General features: G+C 32.4%; 1 protein-coding gene across 1 annotated transcript; it reads right to left on the minus strand.

Moving 5' to 3' along the window:
• Positions 1-1,072: 1,072 nt before the first annotated feature.
• LOC124943081 (putative disease resistance protein RGA3) lies at positions 1,073-4,648 on the minus strand. The gene has a single exon (XM_047483643.1). The coding sequence runs from the start codon at positions 4,601-4,603 to the stop codon at positions 1,073-1,075; it is 3,531 nt and encodes a 1,176-aa protein (XP_047339599.1). The 5' UTR covers positions 4,604-4,648.
• Positions 4,649-12,845: the final 8,197 nt, after the last annotated feature.

Consider the following 12,845-nt stretch of genomic DNA (forward strand, 5'->3'; position numbering starts at 1 on the left):
ATTATTATTAAGACTAACAGATTATGAATTTTTCAGAAATTTGAAATTGTTCTCAACTATAATGGTGTTTCCTGCACAATTAAGTTGAACATTAGGTTAGATTTGTATGTATATATAATATTGAAAAGAAAAGTGCAAGAATTGAAGATTATATACGATAACTGAAATTTTAGAAAGACAAACACATTTCAAAACACTTAATATATGTTTCATGATCTATATCGAAACTTCTTATCTCATCATCATCGTTCAAATCATTACAGTGTTCTGCTGAACTAGCGTTTAAAGTCATCATTCTGGTAGATTTTCAATAAATATATCATATTTGAATGTCTAAAGTCATCTAGGTCTGATTTTACGCTGAGAAATATAAAACATAATCATTTAAGATATACCCGTATAAACATCATTTTTTACAAATCTTAAACCTAATAACTATCAAATATTAGATGTTCTATGAGATTCATAGTTATCAATCATAAATTAAGAGTCTCAGTAACATCTCACCAAATTATACACATTTTTTTATCAACAAAGATCTAACTATATATGAATCAAATCAAATATGTAAATAAAATTAAAACTGTAAAGAAAATTAGAACATTTAGCTTTAAACTGTTGCTATTATTCGATATACTCTATAATAGTTTAATTGTGTAACTTAAAATACTGCAATCCGAATCAGGGTTAATTCGATGCTACCTTTTTAGACAGTGCCCCGTTCCATAGATTAGCAGACACGTGTAATCTTAATTTTAACCCTTAAATCCAAAAGAAGCAACCATAGTCTGGAAACGGCACACATTTTTTCATTGATATATAAAGCGGCTTTGACCGTCTTTGCCCGTTTGGAAACGACTACACTCCAATATTCCTGATGCAAAAGATTATATAACATATGTTATACTATGAATATGACAATATAATATATGTTATACTGTGAATATGACATTATATAATGGAATCGAAAGTGGAAAGTTAGAATAATGTTGATGATAAAAATAGAATCATAGAAAGAGAGCTCTGCAATGCAATGGAAGAATGTAATTGTTTAGCTACATACCAAATTTGGTTATATGGCCACTATGCAATGCTCTTCGTCTTTCTTTTCCAATAGAATATCTACATTGAAGTTCTCACGACCAAGTCTGGTTCGAAGGGAACATAGGAGTGCGATAAAATCGTCTGCTTCTTCTGAAGACACCAACTTAGGACAATCACAGATAGTCAATCTCTGTAGTGAATTATTCATATTGAGGTTTTCAAATTCCTCAACTGATATCATCAGCTCGGGACAACCGTAAATAAACAATTCCGTGAGAGAGTTGATGAGACCTCTTGTTCTTTCTGTTTGTCCTTGAAGATGATGATCATGGTTTTGTTGGTTCTGGCTGGCACTAATCTTTAATGTATCTTGCATTATCATTCCCTCGTCAAACAAACTCCTTAACTTGTTGCAGTACCACATAGACAGGGATTGAAGAGATTGGAAAGTTGAGCGTACTCCTATTTGTGCTTCATTATTGTCCGCAAGGGTTGACGATGATGATTGTATCTCAACATCAAACATTAATGGCTTAGCAGCTGGAAATAAGACACTTCTTTCATTCATCATATAAAGAGAGAGATGAGTGAGAGCACTAAGATTTGAGATGCTATATAACAACTCATCCGAACATTCATCAAACACAGATACATCTTTGAGTGATTTGAGATGCAGTGGCAAGGCCCCTAGGTTTGGGCAATAAGATATCTCAATCTTGCATAGACTAGAGAATGATTTGGGACTAAGAATAGCAGGAGACACCAATTCCCTCAAGTTCATCATTCTATCAATAACAAGTTCCTTTAACAAAGGGAATAACACTACTTCAATTTCATTCATGTTGTTGTTGACGGTAAATATGTGCTCCACATTATTATTCAATCTACTAAGTTTAAGTTCAAGACGAGTGAGCCCATTAAGATTCCCGATGCTATATAACAATTCCTCTGAACATTCACCCAGCACAGTTACATCTTTGAGTGCTTTGAGATGGGGCGGCAATCTCCCTAGATTTGGGCAATTAGATATATCCAACCTGCATAAATTAGGGAATGCTCCAGTACTCCAACAGCTAGGTGACACCAATTCCCTCAAATTCATCATGCCATTAATCTCCAGTTCCTCTAACAAAGGGAATAGTACTGTCATTTCAATGGCATCTCTACTACTAGCAATAGTATTCACATTGTCCAAGTCCCTAAGCACAAGACGCGTTAGGGAAGGAGATGACTTTCCCACCCATTTTGGGAGATTCATTCCTTTGTAATCAATCATTCTCAATATCTTCAGCCTCGCAGTTGAAACCTCTAGAGCTTCACCTATTATCTCATGTCTAATACTCTTGCTCTCATCATCTTCATCATAAGATCTCCAATCCAACTTCAATTCATCTATACTCGTCTTTTTAGCCATACTTGTCCCTCTTGCAATAGATGCATCACTAACTCTTCCAAGGTTCTTAATTTCCAATGACCCGCCGATATCCAATTCTCTTAACTCATCTAGTTGGCCGTCTCTCTCTTTTTTGCTTATCACAAACAAGTTTAATGTCTTCAGATGTTTCAATTGCCCCATCCCTCTAGGCATATATTTTAATCTATGACAACCCTTCAAATAAAGATGTCGTAGGCTAACAAGGTCTTTCGTATGTCTGGGCAAACTTTCAAGATTAGAACACTCATTGAGTTTCAAAGTCTGTAAGTTCAAGAGATCACAAATACTATCAGGTAATGTTGTTATCTGAGTACTACCGGAAATGTCTAAGTATCTAAGGTGTTTTAGACATCCCACATAACGCAAATCTTGATATTGCACCTTGTGGATAACTCCAAGGACACGTAAAGATGGGAGTTCCCTCAAGAAACTCAAAATCTTCTTTGTGAATTTTCCATGAAGCATTATTGATTGTAACCCTCCAATTTTCATAAGAGAATGAAATGATGTTTTGAAAAATTCATCAACCTTTACTGCTAAATGGCGAATTTCTAGTCTTATACCATCATTTGAGCTATTAGCATCCAATGTATAACATTCATCTTTCATAACAGATTGAGCAAGCTCGTACATAAGGTCGTGCATGTTACATATTTCATGTAGTCCAATCCAATTTAAGTTATCGTCTTGAAAAAAGGATCTCCAACACAATTCCTTCCAAATTGTATTCCCAATATCTTCAACTGATTGGTTTGTAAATGTAGGAATTAAATCATGGGCCATCCACAATTGGATTAATCTCTCCTTTTCAATTACAGTATCTTTGGGAAATATAGCACAAAACACAAAACATCTTCTCAAATGATAAGGGAGGTCATAGTAACTCAACCTTAGAATAGGTAAGAGATCAGATTCTTCATTTTGAAATATCTCCCATATTTTACTGTCTCTTATTTTACGCCATTCATTTGAATCACTCTTGAAACCCAATTGACTTCCCAATGTCTTCGCAACTAAAGGAACACCCTTACATTTTTTAACTATTTCTTTTCCAATATCAACAAAGTTTGGAGTTTTTGGTGTTCCACACATAAATGCACGCTCTTCCAAAAGTAGCCAACAATCATTGTTAGAGAGCCCTGATAACTGAAAATGTTCAATTGTTTCCATGATTCTTGCCACATTTCTTTTACGTGTCGTGGTAAGGACAAACGCACCATTTGATCCACAATCTAATATAGATCTCAACTGATCCCATGCCTCAACATTTTCATTCCAAACATCATCCAATACAATCAAATATTTTTTCCCTTTCAATTTTTCTTGAATCATTTTCTGCAATATCTCTAAGGAAGTTTCATTTGTTGTTCCTATGATGGCTTTGATCACCAACTTAATATCAAATTCATCAGAAACACAAACCCAAATTTTGGTGTCAAAATGCTTAGAAATCTCCTCGTCGTTGAAGACCATTTGGGCAAGTGTTGTTTTACCAAGACCCCCAATTCCAACAATGGACAGAACAGATAATTTCTTATCAACACAAGCACTAGATGAATTATTGACTAGAATATCAACAATCTGTTTCTTCTCCTTATCTCTCCCATATACTTGATTACAGCTAGAAAGAGACATGGTTTCACGCCAATTACTAGTAAACTTGTCTATTTTTGAGTCATGAATAGATTCACACAAATGTAACTTTTGGCGCTCTGAAGAAATTTGATCTAGTTTCTCTTGAGCATCCTTAATTTTGTGACCAACTTTTAGACGTGTCCAAGTACTGCTAAAAGGATGGATTATTGAGTTGGTTACCTTGATCCGGGTTGAAGAGGAGGCATTAAGCCTTTTGAGTTGAAGACGAAGATCTTGAAAGGTGCAGTCATCCATGATGTCTCGAACCTCATATGCCACATTTTTTAGTTTCCGCAACCAATCTTCCATTTGTTTGTCCTTCTCCTGCAGATTCTTTCTCTCTGCATCCTCAAGTACGGCATTAATTGAAGATAGCGTGCTGGATAGCTTTTGAACCTCCTTCTGAAAACTCCAAAACAATGAGAATTCATCCTTAATAAGAGGTACCAAGTTTGAAAGCAAACCACTGATTAGAGCTGCATCAACCATGATGGTTTCTCTCTCAAATGAAATCTGAGAATCAAAGTTGAAATCAATCCATACAAAATGGCCGCACTTTGTGACTTGTAAGCATGTGTTGATGCTGCATGTTTTACTTGTCGCCAAGCAGTAGAGACAAAAATAAAATAAATAGATTTATATGCAAGTGACTTGTAAGAATGTGTTGATGCGGCATGTTTTACTTGTCGCCAAGCAGTAGAGACAAAAATAAAATAAAATAAAATAAATAGATCTATATGCAAGTGGCCTGTTGACCAAAAGAAAATTAGATTGTAATGTATAAAAATTTGAAATCCGGGGACGTAAAATAAAAATTAAATCATTTAAGCAAGAGGAACTTTCTAAGAAGGCATAGTAATCAAATATATCCCTAAATACATGCAATTCAAGAAATAATAATTACAAAATAAATTAAATGGGTAACTCATTCATGTAACTAAAGTGTCAAAATTCAAGAATAATTGAATTAGACCGACAATTTTATTTTAATTTGGGAAGGTATGAAGTTAACATTACCCTAAAGTCATAACCATTATTTCAACTTAACTTATTTTAAGTGAAAATAAACCTCTTAGACAACTATTTTTGTCAATTGAACTACGATAGTGGGTTTGTTAATCGGTCAAATACATATTTTACTTGATTTTGTCATATTAGGAATTTAAGAGAGAATCTTTTTGTTCACGTTTTCAAATTTAATTAGGTATGAATGTCCAATAATTTTCACAGTAAATGTTTATCTCAATTTGTCTACTAAAATGGTGTAAATTGTCTCAAATAACTTATTTTCCCAAAAAAAATATTTCACAATCATATAATAGTGTCTAACGACATAACTATAATTTACCTAACAATAAAATGAATACAATTAAATTGTAACAAGCAAGTAACTATAAATGTTACCATATATAGTTAACATTTGTATATGATGTTACACCATTTCTTGAGACCTACAAAACAATATTACTAAAACTTTCGACTCTGTTAGATGAGAAGCTATTCGGGATTTTCTAGTTGTTTTTTATTTTCCTATGATTTATATTGATTGGATTATGCAATGCGTTTCTTCATCATGTTTTGTTGTTAGTGTCAATGGAGTCCACGAACGCAACTTCAAGGATGAAAATGGGGTGAGACAGGGGGACCCCTCTCTTCTTACCTTTTCGTAGCTATCATGGTGATCATTGAGAGCATATTCTCCATACATCTTTCACCCTTTCTGTGAGGTAGAGGAGGTAACCCATTTATGCTTTGCTAACGATTTGTTCATCCTAGCGCACGCTGACGTTCATTCCATTAAAACTATTAGGGTTGCACTAACGTTTTTTTCTAAGGTTACAGGTCTTACTATTAATGAAAGAAAAAGTGTGGTATTTTACGGAGGCGTGAATGACGAAATAAAGCAGGATATCTTCAACATCATGGGCATAGCAGAAGACAGTTTTCCCGTAAGGTATTTAAGGATTTTGTTAACCGCGAAATAAATTGAGATATCACACTGCAAGCCGCTGATTAAAAAGGTAAAAACACGATATCTATTTGGGCAGCGAATTTTTTTTCTTATGTAAGGAGGATTGAGCTTATAAAGATTGTAGTCATGGGCATAGTTGATTATTGGGCGCAATAGATGGTCATTCCGAAGAAAGTAATGAAGAAGTTTGATACACTGATGAGAAACTTAATTTGGTGCAGTAGCGGAAGAGGAGGAAAGAAAGTCAAATGGACCGTTCTCTGCAAATCGAAGGAGGAGGGAGGCATCGGCCTTAAGAACTATGTCGAGTGGAACAAAACTCTAACCTTCAAGCATCTGTGGGTATTGGAACGCAACCAAGAATCACTATGGATCAAATGGGTACACACAAGATTTATAAAACACAAAACCAGTATCTAGACTTGCAAAATCAACGAAGGTATGAGTTAGTCTCTAAAGAAAATTCTTAAACTGAGAAACGATATTGCATATCTTTACGACATTCGGCTAGGGGACGAGAAAGGAACTCTATTCTAGCACGACCCTGGTTCAAAAACTAGTCAATTATTCATAAGGAGGAGTTCAAAAATACTCGCATCAGAAGGAAATGTGCAATGGCGAAAATAAGAGACATCAAAGAAGGGAATTGAGACTCGCTCGTAAGAAAAGTTCTAGAGGGACAGAGGATATTGGATCACATAAGCAACATATAACTCCATGATAAACCTGACATTCATGAGTGGAAAGCTGATGACAATGGGAAGCTAGTTTCAAAGAGAATATGGGAGGCAACCCAAGAAAAAGCACAAAAAGTAGAATGGGCTCCTCTTGTATGGTCAACCAAGATCATCCCGCGACACCAGTTCATTCTATCACTCTCATTATGGGAAAGACTCAGCACTCGAGACCGCATCAGCAAATATATGAGCATCCCAGATGCGAGCTGTATTCTATGCAACGGAAACGAAGAACCATTGACCGTCTGTTTGGGAGCTGCATTATCGCTTTGGAATAAATTTGCAAAAAGTCTAGAGCTATTTAGTTTCCCGAAATAATGGAAAGAAATCAAAGAGGTAGCAGTGCTCAAAGCCAAAGAAAACAAATTTGCAACAAACGTATTCAAGTGCGGCTTTGGAGTAGTGGTTTACAATATCTAGCAGAAGAGGAACGCTAGAATTTACGATAGAACCCGCATGAGCGTCGAAGAGATATGGAGAGATATCGTCTCAAATTGCGGCGTCCTCACGGGAACATGGAGAAGAATTCCAAACACTGAGCAGAACTAAAACATATGTAGAAGTTGGAATCTACCGTTTACGGAAATCACTAGAATTGAAAGCATTGTAATGGGATAATACGTTTACGTTTTTCGCTTTTTAGATTTTATTCAAAAACTGTTACGAACTCAAAATTATTCTAGGCCTGTCTATAATGATCCTTTAAGACTCGTGATTTTTTTTTTTGCTTTTTTTTTAGGAATTTTTAATAAAATGACGTTAAGTCATTTTTCTAAAAAAAATCAATGTTACTAATGTGTATCGGATTTTGCGGATCAAATTGCATTGGATTTTAGGGACCAAATTTACAATTAGTATGATTAGTCATTTCAACTGGTTTTAAAAATTGTAAATAGAACCAAAATTAGGTAATCAAAATTATCAAATTGTTAAAATTTTATAGTTAAATTATTGACATAAATCTTTTATTTATTTATAAATACCACAAAATAATAAGTTAATAACGTTTGAAATCGTTAAAACAAAACATCGTTTTGTATAATTTTATCAATAAAGTGTCCATAATTGTGAGGTTTAAAAGAAAATGTTCAAAATCCCAATTAACTCCAATAAGAAGGTCTAACTTGAAATTTTGACCAAAAAATTATATATAGTTTTCCTTCATCAATGCAACAACATGCTGGTGAATCAAAAAATAAGAAATTGACAATACTCTTTATAGAAAAATTAAATTGCAATGTAGAAAGTGTTTGAAATATTAGACAAATATTTGTCTAAATCAATTTTTATTTTAACTCACATTAAAGCTTTAATGTTCGAACTCAATAAAAAAACAAAATTTAGGAATTTGTATAATAATAATATTTACTAATAGTTTTTTTCTCAAATAATAAAAGAATGTGTCCGCGTGGACAAAAAATTGATTACACTTTCTTTTATAGAAAAGTTAAATTGCAATTTTTTTTGCTCAATTTAATGTGTTTTTCAAAGACAAATATTAGTTTGAACCAAAGTTTCCTAATTTTTAGTAAATTTTTAAAGACCTCGATTAAATATAAAAACAAAGTTTAGTAACTTATATAATAAAAAGTACTAAAGTGTAGTTTTCCTTTCCATTCAATACAACTACAAGAACATGCGACATCACACATGTGAACCAAGAAATGGACAACAATCTGTATAGACAAATTAAATTAAATTGCCATGTATAAAAGTTTAATATAATTCATTTATATTGATTTTATTATTATTATTAATATGTTTTGCAATTAGTTAGGATTTAATTAGTTAAATTAGTTTTAATTATTTGCAATTAGATTATTTTCTTTAAGTATAGTAATAATTAGGATTAGTTAAAAAAATTAATTTTTAAAAGTTTGTTAGTTAGTTAGTTAGGATTATTTATTAATTTGTTTTTAATAATTAACAAAGCTTTTTAGTAGGAATTTTCAAAAGAAAAATTTTGGCAAGGAGAAAAGGATCCACTTTCAAGATCCAATCCATGATCCATCAAAAGGATCCAAGATTCATTGAAGAGTTGACCAATTTCAAAATTTGGTGCAAATCCAAAGTCAAGGTTCAGAAGTCAATGTCAAGTGAATGAATGGATCCAACCGAGGGATCCAACCCATAATCCGACTCATGATTCAACCATGAAGAAGGTAGAGGAGCATCCTAGAACCTTCTAGAATTTCAAATTCAAATGTTAAGTGCATGAGGTGTAAACAAAGTATGCAAAGTCTTGACATCATGACCATGAGGTGTCATATTTTTATTGGCTGAAATTGACATGTCAATTTCATTTAATGACATGTCAAGAGGGAATTGATCCTTTCAAAATATTTTGACATGTTAAAAAGTGCTAAAAACTCCCTCAAGATTTGGTAGGTTAGTTAATAATGGGTATGGGCCTTAGATTTGCCCTAGAACTTGCCGAGGGATCCGAAAATTTTCCCTCTCTGGTGCCTCTAGGCTGCCCATTTCACTTCTCATCCACAAAACCTAAAAAAGGAAAGAATGTCTCAAGTTCCTTACTTTGAGATTTGGTTAACTACTTTGCCTTTGTCTATTAGTTTAATAAAGATGCATGATTTTCAATGATGCTTAAATGATTTCTAATATTTCTTGATTTAAAGTTTCTTCATTTAAACCTGTAACCTATGTAATATAATTCCTAAACATGTAAAATAAATAACAAAAACAGAAACCTAAATAAAAAAATAAAAGCCTAATTAAACCGAAAACCAAAGTAAAAAAAATCTAATGTCATGGGAATCACTTATGAGTGGAGACCGGATAGGTGTGCATTATGCAATACTTTCCAACAAGCCAACACGAAATGTTCTCAAACTATGGAAGAAGAGCAGAAAATACTGAAAGGCCAAGAAGAAAAAAAATCAAGAAAAAGAAACAGAGGATTCTAAACGCAAAGAGAAAATGTGGAGATAGAAAAAAAATCAGAAACCAATGAGGACTCTGAAAAAAAGAAAGCAATAAAATTAAGGAAATGATATTATAGGGATTTTTGTTGAATAAGAGAATAAATGTAACAATGAAATAGAGAATAAAGAAGATGAAGAAAGTTGATTCTCAAACAAGTCAAGTTGTAACACAATAAACTAAAGATATAGATACTCATAATAATCAAGTTGAAGTAGAGGTTATCAAAGTTGCTGTACAGGATAACATAGATGAAGTTGAAGGAAGCAAATACAAGAATCCTGAAACTGAAGTTGAGAACAACAAAGATAAGAATCCTGAAATTCTGAAAAAGAATTTTTTCTATCAGATTAGCATGGGTTCGTTCAAAAAAATATTACTTAGTGAGAATATGCAAGCTTCATTATTTTCTTTAATTCAATCTCCTTTCATCGTAAGGAGAAGGGGAAAAGGCCACAGGACGCAATAGGCTTATCACCCTGATTAGGATAATTAGGAACTGCTTGATTGTAATCTTTTAATTTGTAACATTTGTTGTATGGTTGTGTGAATGTTAATAATCGTATATTTTAGGGTTTGTTGATTGTCATATTTTAATCATAGTTAGGGTCTGTCTATCTATGATTCTTTATCCTCCCACTTTTGAGATTTTTAATTAAATGATATTAACCGTTTTTCCAAAAAAGAATAACATGTCTTTTTCATTTATATTGGTATGATCCTTAACTTGGCTTTAATTTAATTGTTTTTGCAATAAAACAATATAATTATGTAACATTAACATAAAAAAAAAAACATAAACTTTAAAACTAAACCAGTAACGCTGAAAGCCAAAACTAATTTTAAAAATAAATCTTAGTTTGATCACTTTTTGTCTTTTTCTTCAAGTTCTGTTTTTTTAACATGAAAATTTTAGGTCTCATTGAGATTAAAAAGGTTTTGATAGATATTAAAAAACTGAAACCGTGATTAAATAATTTATCGATAAACAGAAGAGCAACGTTTTAAAAATCATATTCAAGTATTTCGCTAAATTATGGAGCGATACTTAAATCGTAATCACTAAGTAGAGTTGTGATTAGAATAATCATTAAATGATTTCTCACTCTATGAGAGAAGCGACACAAACATAATCACTATGTAGAGTTGTGATTAAAATTATTATTTAATTTTATTTCTCAATGAGAAGAGTAATAAGAACACAATTAGCAAAAGCTTATAGAGTTTTTAATAAACAAACTCTAACTGTTGAAGAATCCATGCATGTCGTATTTGATGAATCTGTTGAAAGTAATTCTAAAGAAAAAATCGAAGTGACTAACAGGTTGGAAGTTGTTAATCTTCAATCTGATAGTGACGATGAAGTTCAGGTCATCAGAAACAACACGTCTGATCAGCCAGCTGATCCATCTGATCAAACAACTGATCCGGTTTCGGATGCTGCTAAAACAGCTGATCAGACAACTGACCCTCTGGGACCGAACTTCAGATGGAACATAAATCACCCACCTGGATTAATAATAGGTAATCCTAATGCACCCCTTAGGACTAGAAATTAACTAATTTATGAATTTGCAAATTCTACATTTATTTCTCAAATTGAACCTAAGAAAATTGATGAAGTATTGCTTGATCCAGATTGGATTAATGCTATGCAAGAAATATTAAATCAACTAGGAAAATTTCCGTACGATGCACACGGATACGGATAAAAATAAAATAAATTAAAAAAATTATTATAAAATTTATTCAATTTTTAAAATTATTAAAATAAAAAATATAACGCCCTCATTCCACATTTTATTCACTTCGATAAAACAACTTATTTTTTCACATGTTTCATCACATATTTTTTCCGAATGAATCTCTCATTTCGTGACTTTACACTTTCACTTTGTCAATCAAATATTTGATTCATATTTTTTTAATAATTAGCATCGTGACCTTACACTTTGGTCAATTAAATATTTGATTCATATTTCTTTAACCATTTTCAAATGATACCGGTCTATTATCCATCGACAAACCACATCTCAATCACATTTGGTTAAATGTTGTACTTGTTTTGTTAGGTTGCAAGTTCAAAACCTGTAAATAACATTTTTAATTTATTTTTAACCGTTTTAAGTTTTGTGCGGATCAACCCACAATTCGACCCAAGTATCCATTTACTCTCACATAAATATCCAAATTAACCACAGCTCTCGACCCGGCAATCCGGACACTTTAAAAATTAAGCATCATTATATATATATATATATAGATTAGTTAGTTAAAAAATTGAACTTTTATTGTTAAAATATCTCGCGTTCATCAAATTTAGTGTTGAATCTTAAATATAAAGTGTTGTTATCTTAGTTGGTTAAAAGGTTGTACTTGTTTTGTTAGGTTGCAAGTTCAAAACTTACAAATAACATTTTTAAATTTATTTTTAACCGTTTTAAGTTTATGGGCGGGTCAACCCACAATCCGACCCAAGTATCCATTTACTCTCACATAAATATCCAAATTAACCACAGCTCTCGACCCAACAATCCGGACACTTTAAAAATTAACCATCATTATATATATATAGATTAGTTAGTTACAAATTTGAACTTTTATTGTTAAAATATCTCGCATTCATCAAATTTGGTGTTGAATCTTAAATACAAAGTGTTGTTAGCCTAGTTGGTTCAAAGGTTGCACTTATTTTGTTAGGTTGCAAGTTTGAAACCTACAAATAACATTTTTAAAATTATTTTTAACCGTTTTAATTTTATGGGCGGGTCAACCCACAATCCGACCCAAGTATCCATTTACTCTTACATAAATATCCAAATTAATCACTGCTCTTGACCCGAAAATCCGGACACTTTAAAAATTAAGCATCATTATATATATGCTTAATTTTTAAAGTGTCCCTCGACAAACCACATTTCAATCACATTTGGTTAAATGTTGTACTTGTTTTGTTAAGTTGTAAGTTCGAAACCTGCAAATAACATTTTTAATTTATTTTTAACCGTTTTAAGTTTATGGACGGATCAACCCACAATTCGACCCAAGTATCCATTTACTCTCACATAAATATCAAAATTAA

Source organism: Impatiens glandulifera, chromosome 6 (assembly GCF_907164915.1).
Source record: "Impatiens glandulifera chromosome 6, dImpGla2.1, whole genome shotgun sequence".
NCBI lineage: Eukaryota > Viridiplantae > Streptophyta > Magnoliopsida > Ericales > Balsaminaceae > Impatiens > Impatiens glandulifera.